The 27,178-nt window shown below is 39.6% G+C and overlaps 2 protein-coding genes across 5 annotated transcripts; one reads left to right on the forward strand and one right to left on the reverse strand.

Moving 5' to 3' along the window:
* On the forward strand, positions 1 to 27,069 carry LOC105909363 (ladderlectin-like). 4 transcript variants are annotated; one of them, XM_042708607.1, is made up of 7 exons: positions 1 to 148; positions 25,513 to 25,583; positions 25,671 to 25,712; positions 25,929 to 26,011; positions 26,206 to 26,340; positions 26,516 to 26,627; positions 26,874 to 27,069. In XM_042708607.1, exons 2-7 carry the CDS (start codon positions 25,517 to 25,519, stop codon positions 26,942 to 26,944), a joined length of 510 nt encoding a protein of 169 aa, XP_042564541.1. In that variant the 5' UTR covers positions 1 to 148; positions 25,513 to 25,516; the 3' UTR covers positions 26,945 to 27,069. The 4 variants fall into 4 exon arrangements, with proteins under 4 accessions (XP_042564541.1, XP_042564543.1, XP_042564542.1 ...); XM_042708609.1 differs by having other exon boundaries at positions 25,677 to 25,712; XM_042708608.1 differs by lacking the exon at positions 1 to 148 and adding an exon at positions 17,906 to 18,101.
* Positions 7,168 to 10,549, reverse strand: LOC105902072 (intelectin-like). The gene is made up of 7 exons (XM_012829601.3): positions 10,382 to 10,549; positions 10,021 to 10,137; positions 9,271 to 9,518; positions 8,903 to 9,061; positions 8,691 to 8,811; positions 8,377 to 8,480; positions 7,168 to 7,478 (listed from the first exon to the last, which is right to left on the reverse strand). The coding sequence occupies exons 1-7, from the start codon at positions 10,446 to 10,448 to the stop codon at positions 7,326 to 7,328; spliced, it is 969 nt and encodes a 322-aa protein (XP_012685055.2). The 5' UTR covers positions 10,449 to 10,549; the 3' UTR covers positions 7,168 to 7,325.
* Positions 27,070 to 27,178: the final 109 nt, after the last annotated feature.

Raw genomic sequence — 27,178 nt, forward strand, 5'->3', positions numbered from 1 at the left:
TTTTGCTACTGAAATGTTGGCAGGTATGATCTAATTTTACTTTTAGACGATGGTTAGCGTTAGCATCACCAGGAGGCTAATAGAGTCAAGAGAAAATATCAGACCTGTTCCAGGGAAAGCTTCATTCAGCCGACGACTCACACTGAAGGTACTTCTACTTTTCTTACTGTATTGTTGAACTCTGATGTGGTTTTCGGCCGTCTCGGTCTTCTTGCTTCGCTAGCAACTAGTTTAGCACAACACCTCTTCACTAGCTTAGCCCAGTCGGTTACCTCAGCGTGGTTGATTCGCTCGGCGTGGTGTGTCTTCACGAGCAGTCTCCTCGCGTGGCGCAGTTCTTCTCGTCGGCGTCGAGCAGTACTTTCCACTATGCTCAGTCTTCCTTCTTATCGAGCTTTCCTGTTACTTAGCCTAATTTGTAGACAATGAGGAGTATTTTGCCTTACTGAGTCTTCTCATTTAGCTCAGTCTTTTGACTTGAATGTGGGTGCAGCCAAGCTGACTCACTAGCTTAGGACCTCAACGTTCTTTTGTACTCGACACAAAATGTCAGAAATAAAAGTCTGTAAAACAAAATTATTCTGCTTGTTTGTTTACCTAATAACGTAAATCATACAGTATAAACACTCAGGATATTACTTTTTCTAGCTAATTAACTGGCATTAAGTGTATGTCAAAATACTGCGTTGCTTCAAGGTCCAGTGGCTTCTGACTGCTTCACGGGGTTTCTTATTCTTTCATATTAAATCAAACAACCAATCAAATTACACTATTCTCAACATCATTGGTCAACTATCAATATTTCCATTTTTACATTACACATGCAACACAGTTTCTTCTTAGTTCTTCTAAATATCTTTAAATCTTAAATTCTAAATCTGCAATTATTATTCAATTATAATATTATTGCAAAACTATTATTTACATAGAAATGGCTACAACAGTTATAAAAATGTGTATGAAATGACACTGGATTACCTCAGAGTTCTAAACAAAGAAATGGCAGAATGGTACAAATACAAACCTAAATAATGATGTTTTCACATTTCAGCATCTTCATTTTATTTTGAAAAACATTTTCATTTGTGTGTGTGTGTGTTTTAAAAGTAGATAATCTCATCAGATTCAGTTTCTCATCAGATTCAGTTTTGGATACTGTGCAGCTCCCTCTTCTTGCCATGTACGGGAAGCATCTCAAATAAACGGATGTGGATGTAGTCGTGTCCTCCTACATGAACCTGAGGAGATGGAGACAAGGACAGAGAGGGACTCATAGAGAGACAAGGACAGAGAGGGGCCCATAGAGAGACAAGGACAGAGAGGGACTCATAGAGAGACAAGGACAGAGAGGGAACCATAGAGAGACAAGGACAGAGAGGAGAGACAAGGACAGAGAGGGACTCATAGAGAGACAAGGACAGAGAGGAGAGACAAGGACAGAGAGGGAACCATAGAGACAAGGACAGAGAGGAGAGACAAGGACAGAGAGGGAACCATAGAGACAAGGACAGAGAGGGACTCATAGAGAGACAAGGACAGAGAGGGACTCATAGAGAGACAAGGACAGAGAGGGACTCATAGAGAGACAAGGACAGAGAGGGACCCATAGAGACAATGACAGAGAGGAGAGACAAAGGGGGATAAACAGAGGGAGAGAGGTGAAAAGAGAAAAATCAGAGAGTGGTAATAAATTACATCTACAGACAAGAATGAAAAGTTATCTAATTACTAATGAGTTCACTGAACAGACATACACACACACACACACACACACCTGCATGCATATGATGTCTGCATGTACACACTCACACACACACACAGAAGTATGATAACTTGATGAAGTAATTTGTCCCCCCAAACGTTTCCGTGATCCTGTACTCCTTGGCAGTGAAGATGTAATAGTTCTTTCCTGCTTTCTCTTAAACAAGGGCCTTTCACCTGCAGATGTTGCAAAGAGAGATTATATGGCAAGGCAGTGTGTGTGTGAGAGAGAGAGAGAGAGAGTGACACAAGTTGAGAGTTAGGCACTAGCTTACGATCCCACACAGCCCTATGATGTTGGTGCTTTTAACTTAAAGTTAAAGTATTTAGCAGAGGCTTTTGTCCAAAGTGTTTAATTGTTGCTGATTAAAGTGCTTTAACTGACTGCTGTTCACATGCTAATGGCAAAGCAAACAACCACAACCGTTAGATATAACCACGACTGTACACACATGATTTGTAAACACACACCAGCATAAGCAGAGGGTGTAGGAATACTGCGAATATGAGGCTTTTAACTAAACTACAAAAACATATGTTACATTGTGATCTTTCTGGAATCATGTTCTATTCAAGTATAGGGGTAGTACACAAATGTATCTCAGTCATTAGGAAAGGATTTGGCACTGGCCTCTCTGTCTGCACGCCCATGTCATGGACCCCCATGCCCCATTACACTCACACTAGAGAACTCTTCAGCTAAATTCAAATGACATCTGTTTGGAACCTGGGTTTTACTGCAAATTCTGCCACATTAAACCCATCCCATGAAGTTGCCAACTTATGCTTAAAAAGCAAAAATTGCAACTGTTTGGAGTGTTCTGGCACACTAAAATAAAGACTTAATATAATGTAATTGTAATGTCCTGCAAAGCACTCTGAGACAATGTCAGTTGATTGCTGCCTTAAAATAATTGGGGTGTGTAAGCTGTATCCCAACCCTGTGCAGTTAGAAACTCAAAAATAAAATTCAGTTGAGTTGAATAATGTGAAACATTCACCTCACCTCATCGCACATAGTTTGGATTTCCGGCGTCACATCCTGGACATCCCCCAGATCTCCTGACATCCCAGACATTTTGTTGAACAAAGGAGAGCAAAATCTAGAGAACGCTGTGTTTCTCAGTCTCCCAGTATGGCCAAAGTGTGGATAACCTCACATCTTCAGTTTTTTATAGGCTCAAAATACACACGTAACCATCAGAGTCATCTAAAGATCATCGTTAAGTGGAAAAACGAGTTGCAGTGATATTAAATGAATGTTTTGTAACAATTGCAAGATGGGAGGTGAAGCTACTGTGGAGAACTGCCTCATGCATACGTGTACTATAGTAGTGACACCGGCCCAGTCACACTGGTATATACTGATGCAGTATTGACCATAACACTGGCATATGTTGGTTCAATATTTATTATATTCTGATGTTGATTACTGAAGTAATAGTACACCAAAGTCAGTGGCATATGAAAAACATACACAGGGGCAGTTGCTAAGTAGCCTAAGAGGGGAGATAGATTTACTATTTCCAACGAGCGGGGCAGCTCCGTGTTTCAGTCAATCAGCCTAGTACACGGTCAAATTGTAAGGAAACCAGCCTCACTAGTAAATTCTCTTCAAGTAAAAGCCAGTAAGTCATTTATCACACCACTTGTTCAACAAGCACAGGCTTGTAACATGAAAACATTTTCCCTGCTTTGTCCAAAAGCTCAAACTTGAGCTTGTTAACAATCATTAGCTAGTGGCTTAACCAGCGTGCTGATTTTGGGCAAAGCACACACACACTCCTTTTTTTCCTCCTCTCTCCCCTGTCACTGCCGCTATGCTACACGATATGTAAAGAGGTTGACAGGCATTGGATCTCATTCTCAAACGCAGTTAAGAACATGTTACAAAGTTCCCGGGACAATTCTGGCATTCTTGAAAGTTTTCTCATCTGGTATTCGTTCTTAACTTTGAACAGAATTTAAGAACGCTAAATAGCAGTCGTAAATCGGCCAGATTGGAGTGCATCCAAGTCCTGCTAGGGCTTAAGGGCTGCGTTTGTGAGAAATCGTTGGTGATTGCGTTCACATCAATTCTACGACATCCTCGGATTTAAATAATTATCATAATAATAAATACGAGAATATGTGTATCATAAACAATTGCGTTTCACATTTATAGTCATGATTCTACGAGGCATCGTGATGTCCTAACATAAATAAAAGCACTACACGAACACTGCAAATGGCATTAAATAAACAAGCACTAAACTCAAGCGCGTGGATATAGCCATGGTGGAATAGAATGGAGAAGACGTTCATTTACATGCAGCTGAATTCCTCCTTGAAGAGCCTTCATTTGCGTTTGAACTTTTGACATTATTTGTTTGTGAGTAGATATTTTGTGTAAGTACATTTAATGCAGTTTAGAGAATTTAAAGATGACATAGAATTTCTGTTTGTAAATGTTATAGCCTAAGACAATTCGGTATTTAGCAGCTAAGTTATGCTAGCTATCCTGGTATCGTGCTACCTTTATGCCACATTATTTGACGTGAAATGTATGTGTCTCTTTATTTCTGTCTGTTTCAGACAGTTTTACAAAATCAAACGCCCTGTATGAATAATTGCATGCTGATAACTTCAGTAAACTCAAGCAAAACAATACTTGTGGATTCACTTGAAATTCATCATCTTTATTCTGCAAAGAAAAGTGTTATCTAGCTGTCTAGTCCTGCTAGGTAGCAAACGCAGTCCGAGGACAGCATATACCGTATTTTCCGGACTATAAGCCGTTACTTTTTTCCCACGCTTTGAACCTCGCGGCTTAAACAACGATGCGGCTAATTTATGGATTATGATACCTGTGACTGTATACGGTGGCTTTGTGTTTACGGTGGCTTTGTGGAGCTAGGATGCTAGCATGGATGCAGCCGCATGGATGCTTAGCTCCACGCGATTTCTCAGTATCTCTCAATAACTTAACTAATGTCAAAATAACCACAGTCTACCAGCGTAGACAGAACACAACTCAAAACACTTTAGAAAATAAAATAAAAGTTTACAACAATACAAATCCAGTCTTCAAGTTCTTTAGCTCACTGGTTTCAAACTAGCGTCTGTCTTCAATCTAACGTTCAAGCTTCTGATTGACTCTTGCGACTGTGCGCTCTTAAAGCAACAGTGCACTTATCTAACTGGCAAAACTAACTATTGTATTAGTTTTGATATTCATTTTAGCCTGTGTAAAGTTAATTTGTTTCAATGTTGCGGTAGGCACCTGCGGCTTATAGACATGTGCGGCTTATTTATGTTAAAAATAATTATTTTTAAAAAATGTAGTGCGTGAGGCTTATATTCAGGTGCGCTCAATAGTCCGGAAATTACGGTAGAGAGAGAGAGGGCGATAGGGCCAGACAACAATTTTTGTGTGTCCCCCCCAGAAATTACTCTCTGAAATGTTACCGTGTATTGTCCCCCCTTAACGAAATGGGATCTCCGCCCCTGGCTGTAAGCCGTAATCATTCAAAAAAGCCTTGAAACATGCCACTTTATGTGTAATGATTCTAAAATATATAAAGGTGTCACTTTTTTAATTAAATTACAGGGAAAAAAAAGAACTTTTCCACGATATTAAAATTTTTTTGAGAGGCACTTGTCTAGGGCACCCACCCTCCGAGTGCGTCTCCCGTCCGTGTGCACTCCACTTCCTCTTATCCCCTCACTCCCAGGCGTACACAATCAGTCCCACAACCTCAATCAATTAGTCCATCATTCGATCACTCCCTTGGCCAGTCGCTCGCTACAGTATGAAATATGAAATAAGTATTTTCAGTCATTTGTCTGTGAGTCCCTCCATTGTCTTTGTGTTGCAATTCATGATGCTGACAGAAAGATCATAGCGCTGTGATGAGCAAAAACCTTTTTTTACTACATTTACATTTAGTCATTTGGCAGACGCTTTTATCCAAAGCAAAGTACAAAGGAGAGAACAATCAATATACGAGCAATAGAGACCTAGTGTGTAACAATAAATGCTATTTTACATAAGAAATAAAAAAGTGCAGGAATGTAACTACTGTAAGTTTGAGTTAAGTACTAGTTAGAGGAGATAGCATTAGAGGAAGGATAAGGAGAGGTAGAAAAAGGAAGAAGAAGGGAGAGGAAGTGCACGTTAGGAAAGGTTAGGAAATGTTGCCTTACAAGGCAAAATAAAAACATTGTAAAAAGGATCCTGATTGAAATGAAAAGAACCAACCCACATTAAATGTTCACTCCATTGCCTTTGTCTTGCAATTCTGACTCAAAGATCTCAGCAACTCTTTGTCCTGAAACTTGATATACGGACTCAGGATCCCTTCGTGGTACAAAAAGGTTGCATCATTTGACCACTAGGGGGTGCTGTATTAACCTAAAATATATTTGTGAACCACAAGGTGAAATAAATATGTTGTAAAAAGGTTCCTGTTTGGTGGAGGAAAAAAAGAACCAACCCTCATGAAATATTCCAAAATGTGCAGTGAACAATATTAGATTTTTGTCTCTAAAATATTTTTTTATGATCAATAAATTGCCATAAAGGCCTGATGTATGAAATTAGATCATATATTTAAATTACTTTCTTTTTATTATTTATTTATTAATTAATTAAATAAAATTTTTGGTAAAAGGGTCAACTTAAAAAAAAAAAATTCTGGCTAACATTGGAAGTGTCAGTCTCCACAGGGTTAAATTACACATGTTTATGTAAATATATAATAGTCTTTTTTTCTTCACCAGCTGGCATAGGTTACCACTTCCTCTTTGGACAAAGCTGATAGCCCCAGTTCAGCAGTATTTTAAAAATGTCAGTGGAAAACCTGAAAACTCTACAACCTTGTAGCTAATGCCATTTTTTAGAGATGTATAACAAACAGTTGAGGTTTTTTTAGTTTTTTTACAGAAAACCAAAAAATAGCACAATGTTAGAGATCAGAGATTGTAGTTTTCTTTTCACTTTAAATTCCAATTCTAACGTTTAATTCTATTGGGAAGAAACCTAGGGTCCTACAGTATAATTATAGTGTTAGAAGTAGAAAAAGAAAAAAATAAACATTTATTATATGTATATATGTATCCTTACTGATGTAAGATCATGTAAAGTCCCAAATTCCTAACATTTTACTCAAAGCCACAAGGTCATATTATGATGATAGAAATACAAAACGGAAAAACAAGAAAAAAGATTCCATACATATTGTTTTGCATGCATCTAGATTTATTTTATTATAGTTGTTGCTTATGCTATGACAGGATAATGACAGGGGAAGGCAAAGCGCTGATGCACAACCCAAAGCTATACAGAACAACAGGAGAGGGGACAAACCCTTCACCCTCAAGCAGACCTCAGCAAGAAATAATAATACAAGGTAGGGGGTCAAGGTAGAAAATATTTACAGAGAATGTATGTATTTTCACCCTTTGTGAGATTGCATTTAATTCAGGATAAGCAGAAATCCAAAACAAGTCTCCACAGTATAAGCACACATTGATTCCCAAATATTGCATCTGCCACCATTCATCTGTGGACCCTCATTCTTGACTCAGCGGTAGAAGATCAGAACAGCAGCTTCAGTTATCTCTCTGGATGCACTCCACCCCGCATTTCTTCCATAACCATCCCAGTCAAAGCTTGCAAAGTCACCACACTGGCGAGGAGCTTGTTCAGGGAAGTGTCCCCCACCGCCAATGCAATACTGTCAGAAAAAAGGAAGGACATGAAATGCATACATTTGATAATGTTATACATTCTGGACATGCACTAGACTAAAACTCTCAAATGTGTATTACAGATGCAAAGGGTTATACAGCCTGCAAAAGCCAGCAATGTAGAATCAGCTGTCAATGTGTTTCAGAACCAGAACTTTACCGGATCTTTCCTAGATGTGGACATCACATCATGAAGGGTTGTAGTGTCTCGTCATGTACTATGACATTACACTACAGACTAAAACAGATCCAATTAAATCTCTTGGTATGATTAAAAGAGTAATCTGTGATAATTCTTTCCCATATCAACACAACTGAAATATACAAAAGTAAAATATACTCCTCCATAGTAACATTACAATTTAGTACATTTCTTTGGAAAACCACTATGCAATATTCTGATATCATGGTGATAAGAATATTCATTTTCACCAATGGGGGGATTTCACGGTATAGAAAGTACATTTAAAATGTACAATGTGTAGTTTTTCACTGGCATCTACTGGTGAGGTTGCTGAATTACAACAAGCTGAATACCTTTCCCTTTACAAGCGTTTGCTAGTACCTATGACGGTGGTCAAATGCCATGAAACGAAAAAAGCCTTAACTCGAGCTAGTGTTTTGTTTCTCCATTCTAGGCTACTTAAAAAACTTAGCGGACTCCGTGGAAGATGTCGCTCCCTGTAGATACGAAGGACTCAAAAACAAAAACCCAATGAATTGTAGTTACAAGTAATCATACAGTGATGAAAACATAATTATGAATACTATATTCCATTTCTACTTATAGATGACACTAAAACCTACACACTGGACCTTTAAAAACTATTGACCAAAGCTAACATTATCCAGATATTATTGGAATTGTGTTGTGGTCATTCTTACGTGTTCAGTGTTGCACCCAGTGGGTTTGACTCCAGAGCACATGGCCATGGCGGCTCTCTCATTGTTGATCACTCTGAAGGTGACGAAGCCAGGAACAAATTCCCCTGTGAAAGAAAAACAAATTAACAACTCAATCCAGTGTGTCTACGTTCATTTTAGTATTTCTTCTATCATTACATGGGTACGTAGATTTTATATTTACTTTGGAGGAATTGTTGGAGGAATATTAGAAGTAGTAATTAATATTAGTAAGTGTAGTTTGTCATTGGGTATTTTAATCGCTTGCTATAACAAAATGCTTTAGATCATCATACTTCTAGAATTTGGGCCGTAGAAGTTTCTTGTGGTCTCAGCGTTTCCATAGTCATACACCACAGGAATAGATGGTCCATTGTTGGTCTTGCACGCTCCAACATTATACCTCACTGGGTAGCGCTAAAAGTCATACAGGATGAAAGAGACTTTAAGTTAAATACTTGTGTGTGACTTATTGTGTGTCTAGAATCATCTTTGATGTTCCATGTACCTTGAAGAGCTGGTTGAGGTTTCCTCCATTAAGTGATAGAAACTTTGTCACTGTGTGGTATCGTAGGATGGAACCATAGGTCCAGTGTTTTAGTGGAATGTTGTTACCTACATGCCAAACAGACACATCTTCCCCTACAATATCATAATAGCCAGGATTCTGTGGAAAAGAAGTGAGAACTTCATATTCAATCTCCATTTCAAGCATTCTGTCCAATCAAGGTATATATACATACAGTATATGCATATTTTAAAATATTATTTTTTTAGACATAATCACTCATCACATCACTCAACATTATTATGTTGTTATTCCCCTCACTCAGTTACTCAGTAAGCTTGATGTACTGAAAGTAAATACGATTTCACCTTGTAGTCATCAGAGGTTGCACCTTCCGGAGTCCCAAAGGTGTTCATGTTGGCCCATGTCCCCTCTCCATCAGGGAGGTTGGGATTGCTTCCCTGCTGGCTTGACCACCGGTCCCCCGCAGTGCATTTCCCGTACAGGTTGTTCTCATGCACACTGGCTACCAGTGTCCATCCACCACCAGCCGTGGTCATGTCACAGTAGGTCTGGTACACTACCCCATTGGAGGTGGTGAGGAAATACAGACCATCTGAAATGAAATCATGCATGATCGATGAGAAAAACGGATTGAATTAATTTTTTGTTGAGATCTCACCTGTAGTTAAACAAGTCCTTTAAAGTGGCATTATGTAGGAATTGTACTTTAGGGTTAGGTTTAGCAGTTTTACCTTAAAATAACAGCTTAAAAAAATTGGGGCGCTTCAATGACGTTTAATATGGAGAATCGCCTCCGTGCCATTGCCATACCAGGGTCCGTAGGCATATTACTGGGTTATGTAGGTTTGCCTGAAGCCGCCCGGTTACTACTGTCTGCCGAACTAGTAAGTAGCTTATTTGCCGTCTTGCTTTGTCTTGTGTTGCTCTTGCTTGATTTTTAACTGTGTCAGGAAAGTTGTTGACACACTAGTTTGTCATAGTGTCAAAGTAAGCAAATTTCAAGAGGTTTCGCTAGGTTTAGCCGCTAGCATCTCATTAGCGATTAGCAATTCCTACATAATGCCACTTTAAGTTGTCGGAACAAATGGGCTCACCGTCATGAGTACCGTAGTTCTGTTTAATTTCTTTGCAGCTACGTCCAACAAAACTGAACCTGTCCTGAAGTTTTTTTAGTTCGTTATTGCCATTGGTAGCAGGATAGGCATCACCCCCTGTATGAATCAGAAACAAATATGACCCTTGACCATTAGAATTTTGAAAAAATATATAGTTTGATCAGTCACTTCATTGTAAGCATGACCACTGAAGACTTTTTCTGTTGAGTAATATATATATATATATATATATGTAAAAACACGATACATCAGCATAGAAATGGGAACATACTCTGGCTTACTCATACAATCAGTCTCATTTCTTTATCAAAGCCATCCTTATGGCTTCTGAAAAGCTTACCTGGTTCACACCGGATGGGCTGTGAAGACAGTGCAAGCCATGTCAGCAGGAGAATACCTTGTAACATGTTTGACTGAAAAAAGTGGTCTAAGACACAAACAAATTGTTACTGCAGTCCTGGTGTTTGTAGAGAGCGAAATGATGACTGAGCTAATTCTAACCAGAGGGCAGCATATATAGTGCCTTGGTGATCCAGTTGGTTTGCTTTTAGAAGGATGTCATCTTTTTTTGAGGAAGAGAGAAACTACTTGCCCCTATTGGACAGGGTGCCCAGTACCATTGTTTTGATTTCTAAACGCCAAGAAAACGTATTTCCTCTTCCTCGTTTCGTGCCAATTTTCACATTCTTATCCATCGTGTTTCTTTTCCATTATATTGCCACAGTAAGGGATAGTAATTCTCTCACAAGCTTTACTCCTAATGGGGGGAAACAGTGTTTTTCAAGGGAAATCTTCGTTTTCTTCTTCATAATAATCAATGAATGCATTATTCAGCTAATTCAACCGTTTATTTTTCATCCAAACTAAACGCTCTACTACTGCTCCTGTTTGACTGATGTAACATTTATTTAACAACCTCACATGAGATGAAGTGAAATAAAAACATATGAATTTATATAATTTTAAGTGATACAAAATGCATTGACATTTTTTTTTTACAGCCAACTCCTCGGAGTGTGAAGAAATACATTTGTTTTTCTTATAAGCCAGGGGTCTCAAATTCCGGCCCGACAAGCGATTTTGTCCGGCCTGCCGGCTCCTCAGAATTTTGCAGAAAGTTCCATTGATTTGAATGGGCCACCTCAACATTTACCGCTGCCATTGGCAACGGGTTTTGTGCTTCTTATTCACGTCTTTCATATCATTCCGCAAGTAAGTTCAGTCATTTAACGTAATGGAAACTGAAGTCAGCAAGTAATGCGTTGCTACGCAACACCTGGAACTTTAAAGATCTGCGTCTATCTGCGTGAAGAACTATTTTTTCTTAGCGGAAGTCACGAAATGGCAACAAAATCATTCAAAATAGGTATTTTGGAGGAATGTCTTCTATCGTTTTGACAAGTAACCGAATAATAAACGGGATTAAGTATAGTCCAGCGGTCATTATCAGAAAATAAATCTAGCTGCGTGTCAAAGGCAAAAGTTTCAGTGCGTATTCTGTAGCTCTGGACGAGAGTACTGACATAAATGATAATGCTTAGGTCGCAATTTTTTTCCGCGGTGTTAACCACCAGTTTGAAGTGACAGAGGAATTACTTTGTGTTAAAACAATGCAAGGCCGTACCACAGCCAAGGATGTATTTGAGCAACTGTGTGACGCAATGGAGCATGCTGGTCATTGAAGTCGCTCCGAGGAATAATACATTTATTTTATAAAATAAAATGATTCAGATTTTTGCTGAAACTTTATTCAGTTTTCTGCTTTGTTTTGTTTGTTTGCAGCCTTGCAGTACAGCATTTGCTTTGAAATGTGCATGTATGAAGGAAAAATATAGATGTAGTTGTCGATGAAGACATTATCCCACTATTACTGCTGTATATGTAAGTCATGGGCTATCAATGGGACAAATTGATCCTAAAGAGCAACTTTAACAAACACCTTTATCCAAAGAGCATCTTGCATTGGCCCGGAATTGAAACTCAGGTCAGCTACTTGTTATTCAACAACACTAACCATTGTACCACTGATCACACATGGTAGATTTGCCAACTCAAAAGTGGTATCTACAGTATTGTGATAGGCAAGCCAAAAGATTAAAAAAAATCTGGCCCCCCAATGACCAGACTGGACGCTCATTGGCCCCCGGGTAATTTGAGTTTGAGACCCCTGTTATAGGCTGATACTAAGTAGTCTTGGCGGTAAAGTTTAGTGCGGTGGTACAGAAGCCCAACGGTGAATTCACACACACTGACCTTATGGAGGCAAGGCCTTGTGTCATCAATGGGAACACTGACATCTTTAAAATCAGCTGCTGCAGCTGAAGTGGGGATTTGTGGTATGACTTGTACATTTTGTATCATCATACATTCTCAGGGCACTAGGTAGTCTAGGCAGAAAGGTTTCAGGTAATTCGGGTGTTATCGCCTAGTCCCATAAAAAAATGTATACAATTTGCTACTGAACATCAGCCTCAATGTCCTCTCTCTTTCTGCTACTGGTAAAATTCCGTGACTTGCCAGTCCACATCCCCCAATCCCCACATCCCCTCATTCTCACTGAGCTGAGGTCAAACCACGCAGCTGCAGATGGGTAGTCTGTCAAGGTGCCATTTGTTTGAATATCCTGTTGATGATGAAGCATCGTTGAGAATATTTCTCCCTATTTTTATGTCCTGCTATGCCATACTTTGTATTTCAAAACACAGTACTTGGTTTCAGAACACAGTGGGGTCCTAACTTGTAAACAGTAACAAGGTGCTAAACATGAATAAAACTCCTTCATGAATGAATGCAGACAGTCGTTTGACATTGTGTGTGTGGGTGTGTGTCTGTTTATCAACAACTGCAAAAAGATTTTGGACACAGCTTTTATGTTGGAGAGTGCACTAAACTGGAGCATAAAAGCACAGCGACTGAAATAAACATGTCAAGACCGTAATCATCAAGCTGGGTCTGTCGTTTGCACCATGACTGCATGTTAGCGGTATACTACGTGTTAAAACTGATGTTGTTTGTGAAATAATTTTTTTTTTTCTATTTCAAACTTAATATTTATGAACAGTAGAAAAACAATCATAAATACGTATTACATGGAGGTTATACTCACCTAAAGCCTAGAAGGAAACATCCAGGGCTCATTTAACATTTCCTTCTCAGATAAGGTTTGTGGCAGCAGACCAATGCTGGTTGTTTTTAAAGATATCTCTGGCTAGATTAATATCCCACGATAACTCTCCTCTGTAAACAAAAGCAAAGATTTCATTGACATACCTTCGATAGCATTTGGTTATATTTTATGTCTAGCAAAAAAATCATTTTATTGTGGTTTAGCCATGTCCTCTAACACACATGTAAAGCAGGACGGGAATCTTTGAATTGTAAAAACACAGATGGCCTTCTAGTTGCAATTACTCATTAAGTGTGGGTCAGTTGTTGTTCGATTATGGGAACATTCTACAACTGCATAGTTCCATTTGGTTGACTTTCCCACACCCTATGCTGGTGTTCTTATCTCCATCACCTGTCTCTGGTTCTCCCTGTGCTTTTCCATGCAAGGGTTGAACTAAGGGCAGGGAAATGGATTTAAGAGCACAAAGTGTGATATTGCATGAAGAAGATGATTTCTTTGTCATGTTTGGGTTCATTTGAATGGTCTCAGTCTGAGTGGTACAGTGGTCTCAGTCCTAGAGCCTAATAGATTAGTCTTAACATGGATTTCAGAAACAAGAGAATTCTGGTCTCTGTGGATAGTAGGTAACTACCCTCTGGAGGACACAAACCCCTCCATTTCTCTGTTTGACTGTGTGATCCCGATCGTAAACACCACTGTCCATGTCATTCATTATTATACCAGATGCCGGACTAAATGAAATGGGTATTGTCTTAGAAATAATGCGAATTGCAAGTGTTTTTGTGTAAAGCATGATGCAAAATATTAAGGAGAACTAAGGTGATTGACTCTTCACAAGTCTTACTATATGTGTCACACAGAACACTCCTGCTTTGTTGTAAGGCTTGAAGAAGAGACAAATGGACACCCAAGCTCAACCTTGTTTTTCTGCAAGCAGAAAGTCACCCTCACCAAAGACACAACACAACCACATACAGGTTTCTCTGGGTGCCAGTGAGTGTTGTGTTAGTAAAATTGTGCATGTTGAATGGAGTGTAGTTACCCTGATCACAACGCAAAAGAGCCAGGCTGGTTCATCTGGATCGACTAGTTTTGCCAACAGTCGAACAGCGCACTGCCCCAAGTGGCCTTCTCTGTCGGACAAGTCGGGCTCGCTGGGTCAGGATGCCATGGCCCACGACTGGCTGGACACAGTCCTGTATGCCTTCCCTCCCCTGCTGTGGAGGACGCTGTGCTGCATGAGTGATTGCGGCCACCACTTGTTGCTGATAGCCCCTCACTGGCCTGCGAGACCGTGCTCCCAGCTCTTGCTCTCACTAGTGGAGCTTCCTTTTCGAGATTTACACACAGTTTGAGTTTTAAAGAAACATTTCTCAACATTGCAACAATAGCTTTTGTTCATTCTTTGTGTATATATATAAATATATATTATTCTTTTCCAATACCGTTTTTAGTTCCCTGTCTCACTTAATTCTTGCTCATTCTCTCACTTTATGCAGTGGTCATATTACACACTGCTATGTGGTACGTTTAGTTTTGTAAACCTAATGGTAGCCTCTGATGGAGCTCAAAAGGCTGGATACAGAGAACAGAATGGACCACCACTACCACAACCACTTCATTATGGGTTACCTAGTTATAAGGTCAGAAGAGTGCATATACACTGGGGAAAATAAGTATTTGAACCCCTGCCGATTTCACAAGTTTGGCCACTTGCAAACGAAATGTGTGATCTATAATTGTAATGGTAGGTGTACTTTAACAGTGAGAAATAGAATATCAACAAACAAATCCAGAAAACTGCATTTTATAACATTTATGACTTTATTTGTATTTGATGCCGAACATAAGTATTTGAACCCCCAAGCAAACAGCAAGAATTCTGGCTCCCAATGACCAGTTATGTGCCCAAGAAGCACACAGATTAGTCCTCATTAGGCCTAACAAGGTACACCTGATCTCAACTGGTGACGTGTATAAAAGAAACCTGTCCAAAGAATCATACTTCACACCTTCAACCTCACCACCATGGGCAAGACCAAAGAGTTGACCAAGGACGTCAGAGATAAGATTGTAGACCTGCACAAGGCTGGAATGGGTTACAAAACCATCGGCAAGCAGCTTAGTGAGAAGCAGACAACTATTGGTGCGATTATTCGTAAATGGAAGCAACACCAAACAACTGTCCATCGCTCTAGGTCTGGGGCTCCATGCAAGATATCCCTTCGTGCGGTATCGGTGATCATCCGAAAGGTGCAGAATAACCCCGGGAACTACACAGGGGGAGCTTGTGAATGATCTCAAGGCAGCTGGGACCACAGTCACCAAGAAAACCATTGGCAACACACTACGCCGTAATGGTTTGAAATACTGCAGAACTCGCAAGGTCCCCCTGCTCAAGGAAGCACATGTACAGGGCCGTCTGAAGTTTGCCAATGAACACTTGAATGATTCTAAGGAGGATTGGGAGACAGGATGTGGTCAGATGAGACCAAAATCAAGCTCTTTGGCATCAACTCGACTTGCCGCGTTTGGAGGGGGAAGAATGCTGAATATGACACCATCCCCACCGTCAAGCATGGAGGTGGAAACACTATGCTTTGGGGCTGTTTCTCTGCCAAGGGTACAGGACGACTCCACTGCATCGAGGGGACTATGTATGAGGCCATGTAATGTGGAATATTGGGCTTGAACCTCATTCCCTCATTCCCTCCCATTGAAAACGCAACCTTAAGGATTTGGAGAGGATCTGCAAAGAGGAGTGGACCAAAATCCCTCCTGAGATGTGTGTAAACCTGGTGACCAACGACAATAAAAGTCTGACGTCTGTGCTTGCCAACAAGGGTTATTCCACCAAGTACTAAGTCATGTTTTGCTAGGGGTTCAAATACTTATTTTCTGCATCAAATACAAATAAAGTCATAAATGTTATAAAATGCAGTTTTCTGGATTTGTTTGTTGATATTCTATTTCTCACTGTTAAAATACACCTACCATTACAATTATAGATCACACATTTCTTTGCAAGTGGCCAAACTTGCGAAATCGGCAGGGGTTCAAATACTTATTTTCCCCACTGTATATTGGGAGAGTCCAGTTTAACCCTCTTGTTGATTAGAATCTTCTCTTCCTGTTCTTTCCCCAATATTTATCCCATCGGAGGACATTACAGACAGTCCATAGGAAAGACATAGGCTAACACTTTAAAAAAAAATATCACAATATTACAGATCAGAGATTGTAGTTTTGTTCACTTTTAAATTATAATTCTATATTTAAAGGTTTAATTATATTGGTCATAAACCTGGTAAACAGAAACAAGGTGCCAAACATGACTAAAACTCATTCATGAATGAATGCAAACAGTCGTTTAACATTGTGTTTGTGTTTATCAACAGCTACAAAAATATTTTGGACACAGCTTTTATGTTGGAGAGTGCACTAAACTGGAGCATAAAAGCACAGCGACTGAAATAAACATGTCAAGACCGTAATCAGCAAGCTGGGTCTGTCATTTGCACCAATAGGCCCAGTCAACAAGACAGGCCCACCTTCAATGAAATAATTTTTGTTTCTTTGAATTCATTGTGAACAAATGCATGTTAGCAGTAAACTATGTGTTAAAACTGATGTTGTTTGTCAAATTAAATATTGACTTTTTTTCTATTTCGAAACACTTTTACAAACTTAATCTCATACATGTTTTCTCCCTTCTCCTTTTATGAACAACAACAGTAGAAAAACAATAATACATATGTATTACATGGAGGTTATACTCACCTAAAGCCTAGAAGGAAACATCCAGGGCTCATTTAACATTTCCTTCTCAGATAAGGTTTGTGGCAGCAGGCCAATGATGGTTGTTTTTAAAGATATCTCTGGCTAGATTAATATCCCACGATAACTCTCCTCTGTAAACAAAAGCAAAGATTTCATTGGCATACCTTCGATAGCATTTGGTTATATTTTATGTCTAGCAAAAAATCATTTTATTGTGGTTTAGCCATGTCCTCTAACACACATGTAAAGCAGGACGGGAATCTTTGAATTGTAAAAACACAGATGCAATTACTCATTAGGTGTGGGTCAGTTGTTGTTCGATTATGGGAACATTCTACAACTGCATAGTTCCATTTGGTTGACTTTCCCACACCCTATGCTGGTGTTCTTATCTTCATCACCTGTCTGGTTTTCTCCCTGTGCTTTTCCATGCAAGGGTTAAACTAAGGGCAGGGAAATGGATTTAATAGCACAAAGTGTGATATTGCATTAGAAGATGATTTCTTTGTCATGTTTGGGTTCATTTGAATGGTCTCAGTCTGAGTGGTACAGTGGTCTCAGTCCTACAGCCTAATAGATTAGTCTTAACATGGATTTCAGAAACAAGAGAATTCTGGTCTCTGTGGGTTGTAGGTAACTACCCTCTGGAGGACACAAACCCCTCCATTTCTCTGTTTGACTGTGTGATCCCGATCATAAACACCACTGTCCATGTCATTCATTATTATACCAGATGCCGGACTAAATGAAATGGGTATTGTCTTAGAAATAATGCGAATTTTGTTCATCATGTCATACTTTGCCAAAGGGGATGCTGTCCTGTAATGATAGGCCATACTGAATGTGACATAAACAAATGGGAGGTAAACTATTGGGGAGATAAGACTATAATAACTCTGATACTTCCTTGTATCAGACTTTCCATGGACAGCCTCCCTTTGTTGATCTCCAATAAGGGCATTACTACTCAACGAATCTCTGAACTCAGAATATTCTTAAAGAGACTTTATTTTATAATTAATTGAATAAATTATCCACAACATATCTGGCTGTCACGAACAGGATAGGAAAAAGGACGAAAATTCCCAGGACAGCAGGGGTTGGGGGACCAAGAATCGGCAGAACATCAAAACAACTTGGCCAAAATAAGGTATGAAAATGTTGTTCTTGCCAAAAATAAGATCTTAGTTCCATTGTACTCGATCCTGCAAAATTCTCCTAAAGACATTTTGTGTAAAATTGAAGAGAACAGTGGGAAGAGTAGCAGTCTGAGGAGAAGATGTATATGACATATTATAGGGTGAGAGCATTAGAAGACTAACAGGACCGTGTGGCCAGTGTGTATACAGAATTTTTTAATTAATTAATTATTCTTTAAATAATTACTAATAGTGGGGCAGATAACCTGAACAATTGTGCATTTTGTGATAAAAGCATGAAATTGGTACACATAGTGTACACATATGGCCAAAGACAGTCCAAACATTTTTAAATATCGGGCCATCATGAATTTTCAATATGGCGGTCATAGCAGCCATTTTTCAAGATGGCCGCCGGTGCAAGAGTTTTTGGAATTTTATACTTAAAAAACATTTAAAATTCAAGATGGTAGCCATGATTAGCATGGAATTTGTAATAGCAATAAAGTTACGTATATTGCATATGATTTGGATGATTTCCATATACACGGGATGTATATTAGTGTCATTCAAAATCATTACACCAACATAATGATGACACACACACACACACACACACGGGATATATATTTGGTTTTCAGACACAGCTGCATAAGTATGGAAACTATTGCATCTACGTTTGGCCTGTCATGCTAGGAGGGAAAAAGCTGAGTATTTGGAGTTAAAACTGCATTTTATAACAGTTATGAATTGATTTGCATTTGATCGCATGACACTTTTTTGTCAGCCTTCTTTTGAGATGTAGCATTAAGGTGCCAGTATGGTACTCGGACTCCGTTACGGATGGGCGTGCCGCCGGATAGGACGGATTAATTAGCATTTCTGTTGCCTTTATGGTTCTCCGAAGGCTGGGGGTGCTGAAAACAATTCACCACCAGAACAGTAGGTGGAGAAGCGGTTTTTAGTCGAAAACACTTTGCTTTGTTGCGTCTTTGTAAGTTAGAAATCGTCGTTGTTTATCTCCCACCTCTCACCACACGTGTGACCCTCCCACCAGCTGTCACTAATCAGACGATAAGTGCAGCAGGTGTAGTCACATGATATTATATTCAAGAGTGTGTCTAATGCTATATAAACACCTGAAAGGGCAAACTAATCTCTATCATGGTAGGTATTATTTGTGGGGAAAATAGTAGCACTCTATAACAAAATGATATGCTTATCTTATATAGGCTACACTATTAAAACTATGAAAAAACGATTCCCTGAAATTAATAGGTTCTTATTTTCTTTGGTATTTTTGTCATATTCAGATTTGCAATGATGATTGCTGGGTAATATGTATGTTGTGGTCCAATGTCAAGTCTCTATTTTATCATGTGACGAGATGATGGTAGCCTATAGCTAGTTTAGGCACAGCATCTGAACGTCAAGACCGACAAGCTGACAGTGTTGTACAAGTTCACACCTCTCATGAACCAGTTCAAAGTTCAGTTCAAACAAGTAAACATGAATAGTTCACGTTCATAGTTCACCATTTAAATTCTGAACCAGTTTATAGTTCAGTTCAGTTCATAGTTTTAGAGTGGAAAGTGAGAATGAAAGACTTCACTTGTTTTTTATAGAAAACTTTATCCATCACTACCCTTTGCCTTAAACTAAACTTCATGTGTATCAATTACTAAAATAATAATATTTTTTTTATTATTATTGCAACCACCCTGTCAATTTCCCCCTACCACAGCGTTTCTCGAAGTGTGGGGAGAGCCCAACTGGTGGGTCGCAGAGACGTGACAGGTGGGGGCAAATGGAGATCAGCAGGAGATTTTCCTGTTGCAATGTCTTCCTTTATAGACAGTAACGATAATATACCCCCATCACACTAAACAACCACACTCAAACAAAGAAATATCGTATTGTTAGAAACAATAGCAGGGCAGAGCACACGGATAATCCATAATCAGCATCTTGGCAAATTGAGAGACTGCGGCCTGCGCAATAAAGCATTCCATATTTAAAACATCTTAATAAATAGTAAAGTCAACTTGTCTGCTTCACATGATGGAGAAGTTCGTTTATTGACACATATTTTAAGGACGGCCACAGCGCTTTAAAACGAAGTGTTTATAAGTTACATTATTCAAAGGTGGAAGGTTGGTCAGTAATCAGTCTAGAGAGATAACTGAACAAAACTCTACTCCCTTGCCTCACGGGTGCAATACCATATGCTGTTTAATCATATTTGATAGAATGAAGGACAAATGAGTTGTGAATAATATCACCGAGTTTGAAAGGTATTGGTCCGGTAATAGCCGCGTGACAGCTGTGTTTTCTGTGTGTTTTAAGCAAATACAATGTGTGTGCGCCGAGTTGCGTAGAGGCCGAGAGCGGTATTGCAGAAAAATTATAACTCGCAGCATATTGAAAAAAAGAACTCCATTTTTTGGAGCTGTGAACTTAGTTCTAAATTTTGAATTATAAACTATGAACTGAACTAGTTCATTCTAAAATTTGTGAACTATGAACTGAACTAGTTCATGTAGAAAGTGAACTTTCCCAACACTGGAACATGTTTGCTTCATATAATGCAGAAGTTCGTTTTTGAGAGTAAATTAAATCACTTTGTGCACTTAACGTTTTAAAAAAAAAAAGAAACTGTCATCTGGAGAGTTTAAAATGACACTTAATGAGGGGAAATGTACTGTATGGAGATATTTCTGTCGGAAGACTTCATAGTCATGCGGATTCTAATGAGGCTGTTTGATATGTCCAATGTAAGAAGTGTGAAGCTTTAATGAAATATGATTGATGCCGTCTTCTTTCTCCACAACAACATGGATTAAACCTCGATGGTTGGACTATGTAGATAGTTTTATAACGAATGTGGCCGTGTACTTAGCCTACATTTCAATGATCTTCAATGGTAAGACTTGTTTTATTCGTGCCTCTTCTGGTGTAGCATATAACGTGAGTTTTATTTAGGCATATACAGATGCCTAGCGTGTGTAATGTGTAGGCCATTTCATTCCGATCTTGCAATGTGAATAATTTTATTTCAATATGCTTATCTCCCTCTTGTGCGCGCTTGTGAGTTTAACAGGGCTTGTTTGTGTGAGCGACTAAATATTTTACTTGCTGTCGGGCGTTTTTTGAGAATAAAATAACTTCACATTTAGGATAACAGCCTTCTTCCTGTTGCAGGAATTTGTTTGTATCCTAGCTGTCACAACGTGATAACAGGCGGCAAATGCATCATAAAGCAAGTTTAAAAGAAATTAACTGTATGGAGATATTTCTGTCAGATGGCATCATAGTCGATGCAGATTCTAATGAGGCTGTTGGATATGTCCCATGATATGATATGAATAATTATGTCCAAAGGTTGTTTGGACAAAATATTTTAATTGCTGTCTGCTCCTGCCAGGCTCTGGCACCTACTCTGTCAGATGCTGGCGCTCATGTGGGTTTTAAATATGGCGGTATTGTGATATATAGGGAATGAAACAGGAAACAGTCGCAGTCTTTAGTGTCCAGCTCTACCGCTGCAGAATTGGCAGTCATTCGCGCATCTTTGTAATCTTTTAGCGATGTGTTATAGAGGTGAGGATATTTCCGGACCGCTTTCGCAATGCGCTCTTTGATGTTCGTGATCATAGACATATATATATATATATATCTATGTTCGTGATCTCCATCTTCTTAAGTTTTTTTGTGGATTTTAAACATGGCGGTATTGTGATATATAGGGAATGAAACAGGAAACGCAAGGTCCAGAAATGTGAGATTCCGGAAATGATGTCCTTTGGAAATTATGTCGTAACGGACCAATCACGGCCAAGGGGTATCCGTCGCTGTACAGCACGGCATGACGGACCGACAGGAATTTCAACGGTGCACGGGAGAGCTCTCCGAGGGCCCCGGAGACGACGGAGACGACGGAGAGGGCGTTCCAGGGCGTTCCATCTATGTGTTGGCCCTTCCCATGTGTCCGAAATCGTGAAGTACGGAGTACCATATAACGGCCCTTAGCCCAGAATCTTTTTTTGTTCTCACAAATCAAGACCATTTACTTACAGCTATCAAGTGACATGTTGGTGTCACCTCCAAGTTAAAAGAGAGATATGACTTGACTGTTGCAACAAACCTTGTGTTCATATTTGTCATATGCTTTAATTAGGCTTACAAGTAAATAGATACAATTTACATTCAATTTAGATTCAATTCCATATCTAAAATTAAGAAAAACACTTTTAATCTTTTCCCCCCTAGTGATACCCTGTTCTACATAAATAGTTAACGTGCTAACACCAGTTCGAAATGGTAGGTTGCTGTTGATATGAGACTGTACTTGATAGGAAGATACCATAGACACAGATATGTGCTATATTTTTGCTAATGCACTGTAAAATATAGACTTCAATCTTTTCAAAACTTGTTGTCCTTTACTGAAAAATGACTATTTTACCTCCTTCGTAAGAGTCATTTTCTGAATGCCTCTATGAAGGGGTAGAGTTATATGTACTTTTTTGTCTTTTTTTTTTTTTTAAAGATAAAAATAGATTAACAGGTCAAGAAGGTAAATCGTAAGACTAAGGGAGACCCTTTTCATTAAGTTCCTTTGACAGCCTTTTACATGGAAACAGTCAATGTGCTAATGCCAACTTCGAAACTGTGGACAGCTCTCTCCCTCCTCCCTATCGAAAGGGTGTGGCCCCCGAGTCATTTCACTGACTAGTCAGAAACTTTCTAAAGATGTTCTCAGAGTAGACAGCAATAAGACTGAGTTGTTCACCTTCCTCTCAGATGCTCTGCTCAGATGGCTTGATGTTGTGCTGGAGGATAAAGAGCTTGTTGTCACAGATGATGTAGCAGTCCTCAGCAAACCACCCCTAGCTGATCTGTGCTCAATTTCTCCATGCACACAAGGAAGCTGATACTCGTATGTTATTACATGTGGCTCATGCAGTACAACATGGTCACCAGAGAATTATGATCCGAACTGTTGATACCGATGTTGTGATTTTGGCAGCAGCTCAAGGTCTAAAGCCAGCCGATGAGCTTTGGTTGGCATTTGGCACTGGACAAAGCTTTGATACCTAGCAGCCCATGAAATCTCAGGTGGACTTGGGCCTGATAAGGCACGTGCTCTTCCTGTGTTTCATGCATTGACTGGCTGTGACAAAGTATCAAACTTTGCTGAGGAAAAACACGTTCCCTGAGATAAGGATCCACTTCTGCACAAACTGCACACTGTTTATTGATTGATTGATTGATTAATTGAGTGTCTGCCCTGCCCTGCCCTGAGAATTTATACAGAAGTTGGATATCTTTTCCCCGAGATAAGGATCCAATTCTTTGGTGGCAAAAGCATGACCAAACCTTCCCAGCCCTAAGCAGACTTGCAGAACTTGTGTTTCTTCCTGCTCTTCCTGTGTTTCATGCATTGACTGGCTGCTGGGCATGGGAAAAGATTGCATGGGCTGTGTGGGCTTTCTTTCCAGAGCTTACAAATGCCCTGTTAGAGCCATGTTCCGCCCCACATGACATTCCACAGGAGGTAATGGCCGCAATAGAAAGGTTTATCATCCTGCTCTATGACCGAACCAGCACATCCACAGAAATAGACCATGCTAGAAGGAAATGATTTGTGAAACGGCACAATGTGCAGTCAATCCCCCCAACAAAGCCTGCCCTAAAGGAGCATGCTAAGCGGGCCGTCTACCAGGGAGGCCATGTGTGGGGTCAGATGCTGGTATCTACACCAGAGCTACCTTCACCCTGTAAACGGGGCGGGTCAAAGACATCTGAGGGTCATTATGAACCATTCTGGACATGCCTACCAGATGCAGGGCAGTCCAGCTATGAACTTGTCTCCTGCAAATGTAAGAAGGGCTGTGTTAAGAAGTGCAATTGCAAAAAGGCTGCCTTAGACTGCACAGCCCTCTGTTACTGTGAGGGCGATCGCTGACTTTTCCATGATAGACCATATATTTGGACAGTTAATATTTTCACATATAGACCTAATTTCGCCTTATAAAACAGAAGGAAACTTTCTAGTAGGCTTAATGTTAGAGTTACAATCTGAACTCGGCAACATGAAAAAAGTGTAATTTGATGTTATGATCCTCTATGTCATGGGTTGTTAACCTTTTCTACTCCGTGGCCCACTTTTTCGTATTTGTACCAGGTCGGGGGCCAACAGACACCCCGCTTATTTTAGCTAATCTATATTCCATTCTTATTAATAAGCGATTGTTATGTGTCACAAAGAGCAACATCAGCACCTGCTACAGGTGGGAGCCTAGAAATTAATACAAGAAAATCTTCCTCTAGATATTGCAATCAAAATTGTATTGTGCACCTGAAAACAACATAAAACCAAATGTGTGTGTGTGTGTGTGTGTGTGTGTGTGTGTGTGAGAGAGAGAGAGACAGACAGAGAGAGAAAGAGAGAGAGAGAGAGAGAGAGGTGTTCCTTTCCTACCTGAGCAGCAGTGCCTTTGGCTCCATCCTCACACCTCCTGCAGCAGCAGCTGAGTGCAGAGAGGCTGCCAGTGGAGCAGACACTGCAGTGTGGCGTTCAGGTAGCAGGTCAGCCCCAGGTTGGGCAGCCTGCAGGGTGAAGGAGATGACGTCATGTCACACATGTTCAACCCAGCGTACAATACTGCAAAAACAACATGTTCCTGACCAGGATGATAAAGTCACATGACTTAGGCTGACTGACAGAGTACAGTCCAGGTGCCTGTATGTACAGTATGTCAAACAAACATGGCAAACAAACTGTATGAGTGTGCAGTGTCCTTCACCAACTAGTTTTTGGAAGGGGGGTGGCAGGCTGACACCTTTGAACCCTGAATCTATATATATAGACTGCTGCAAGTTCTTAGTTTTTTAGAAAGTTAAAAAGTAAATGGGCCTTTCTCAGATATGTCTGTTGGCTATTCAAGACTAGAGTAGACTTATGGTCATAGTTAGAAATCTCACAATGACTATGCTATACGATACGCAGAAAAGTGGACGTTTTTCTGAAGCAGTTGCAAAACATTAAAACAACGTTACAAAAAGGACAAACATCATCCAAACAAACACATAGAACCTCCGTTCGTACACCTGTGGAAGTTAGGTTCAGAATTGATCAAAATAAAAGGCAGTATAGCACATAGATAACGTATATTAGACAAATCCAATATACCTTTTCTCTTAAGGTTGGACATTTCAAGTAAAGAAGAACCTATGAAAAGACTTTGGGATAACTGCTGTCTATCTTTATTTGACATTTTACCATCTTTAAACCTGTCAGTATTTTTTGACAAATGTTTTTCTATGTGAGCAATGTATCACACATTTCAATGAATGTATTTCTGTAATTGTATTCTTCCTTTATGCAATGTATTTAATATTGTCTCTTGCTTTGGCCAGCAACATGATCAACAAAGCCAGCTTTCTTCTTCTCTCTGCTCTCCTTATCTGCTGTGGAGCAGAATACACAGGTAGGCAGCCTCATAAGTTACAAATAAACACAAATATATGGCATTTTATAGATTATTTAAATCTACATCTAACATTTGGTTTTGGAGGTACAGAGGGCTTAGAGCAGAAGGCTGAAGTGCACTGTCTTCGTAAGTATTTTTTCTTTGGTGCCACAGACTTCTCTGTTTGAAATATATTTTAAATGGTATTTTCTTTAAGCGGTCTTTTCTTGTAACCCTACACATTGGTTGATCAAAGATTTAAAAAAATTCAGGAGAAGTAAAAGACAGCATTTTTAAATAACTTGTGTTTTGCTGTGTATCTGTATTCATTGCTCTGACATCTGAATCCAAAAATGCTCACAGACACTTGCCCTCAGTTCTGGATTCGTAATGGTACCCGCTGTTTCAAGTTTGTCCCCAAAGCAAGATCTTGGGCCGAATCTGAGGTGTGTCCTATTTCTATTACATGAAAAACATTTGGTTTGTCATTAACTTGTATCCACCCTTTCACTACCACAGGAATTGATTATTAATCAGAAGACTGATGTGACTTGTATATCTTCAGGGGTGTTTCTGATATTTTGTCCACCTGTTGTTTATCATGTCATCAACAAAACTTAACAGAAACCTGTTCTTGCAGCGTCACTGTTTGGCGATAGGAGGGAACCTGGCCTCGGTGCACAGCACAGATGAGTACCGTTTCATCCAGGAACTGATCCGCGAACACACTGGCGGCACTCCTCGTACTTGGATCGGAGGATATGATGCTGTTAAGGTATGACAGCTGCAATGTATTCATCATAGTCATCTTTCTTTCCCAACATGGGCATGTTGAATACTACAACGGCAACACAATATTACGACACATACCAATGCCTGCTCAGTTTAAAGCAATATTCTGTTCACAAGCAGGTATCTGTTTAGGTTGACATTTTGTCTCTTTATGTCAGGAGGGTGTGTGGTTTTGGAGTGATGGGTCCAGGTTTGACTACACTAACTGGTCTACTGGTCAGCCTGATAACCATGGTGGAAAGGAGCATTGTGTGGAAATGAATTTTGCAGGTACAGTCACCACTATAATATTTCTGCTACAATGAAAATCTTGAATCCCTTGAAATTAATGATATATACTGTACATAATTATCTATACATAAAAAAATTCAAGTCATAATCATGGTATGGTAATTATGGTAATTATGGTATCAGTTTTGTATTGCATTACTGTTCGACAGTGCCTACTGCAGCCCAATGGAGATAGGAAGGATTTCAAAATGACATATTGTATTAAAATCAACCTTTTTTTCTTAGATCCACTGCTCACGAATGATGGCAGCTGCCATACTATATCTCCATCAGTGTGTGCTGTCCAGAGTGTGTGAAACTGGAGAAGCTAACAAGAAATCCTTCAATTTTAAGCTCAAAAGCAAAATCCCACTGCCCTAAACACAGAATGGGATGGTGGTAGTACCGGCTTCAAATAATCATCAAGTAAATAAATTGCTTTGCTTGCAGTGTACAGGTGTGTGTATTCTGTGTTTGTGTACATGTGTCTTTCATTTTCATATCACCATCATGTGCACTTCTAGACACTTCAACCCACCTGTCTTTCATCT

The sequence above is a fragment of the Clupea harengus genome, chromosome 8 (assembly GCF_900700415.2).
Source record: "Clupea harengus chromosome 8, Ch_v2.0.2, whole genome shotgun sequence".
Classification (NCBI taxonomy): domain Eukaryota; kingdom Metazoa; phylum Chordata; class Actinopteri; order Clupeiformes; family Clupeidae; genus Clupea; species Clupea harengus.

Coding starts and splice junctions, on each gene's coding strand:
- LOC105902072 (XM_012829601.3), bottom strand. CDS start 10,448: ATGTTACAAGGTATTCTCCTGCTGACATGGCTTGCACTGTCTTCACAG. Junction 10,138..10,381: donor GCCCATCCGGTGTGAACCAG/GTAAGCTTTTCA, acceptor TGATTCATACAG/GGGGTGATGCCTATCCTGCT. Junction 9,062..9,270: donor CAACCTCTGATGACTACAAG/GTGAAATCGTAT, acceptor TCTTTTCCACAG/AATCCTGGCTATTATGATAT.
- LOC105909363 (XM_042708607.1), top strand. CDS start 25,517: ATGATCAACAAAGCCAGCTTTCTTCTTCTCTCTGCTCTCCTTATCTGC. Junction 25,713..25,928: donor GGCTGAAGTGCACTGTCTTC/GTAAGTATTTTT, acceptor AAATGCTCACAG/ACACTTGCCCTCAGTTCTGG. Junction 26,628..26,873: donor TGTGGAAATGAATTTTGCAG/GTACAGTCACCA, acceptor TTTTTTTCTTAG/ATCCACTGCTCACGAATGAT.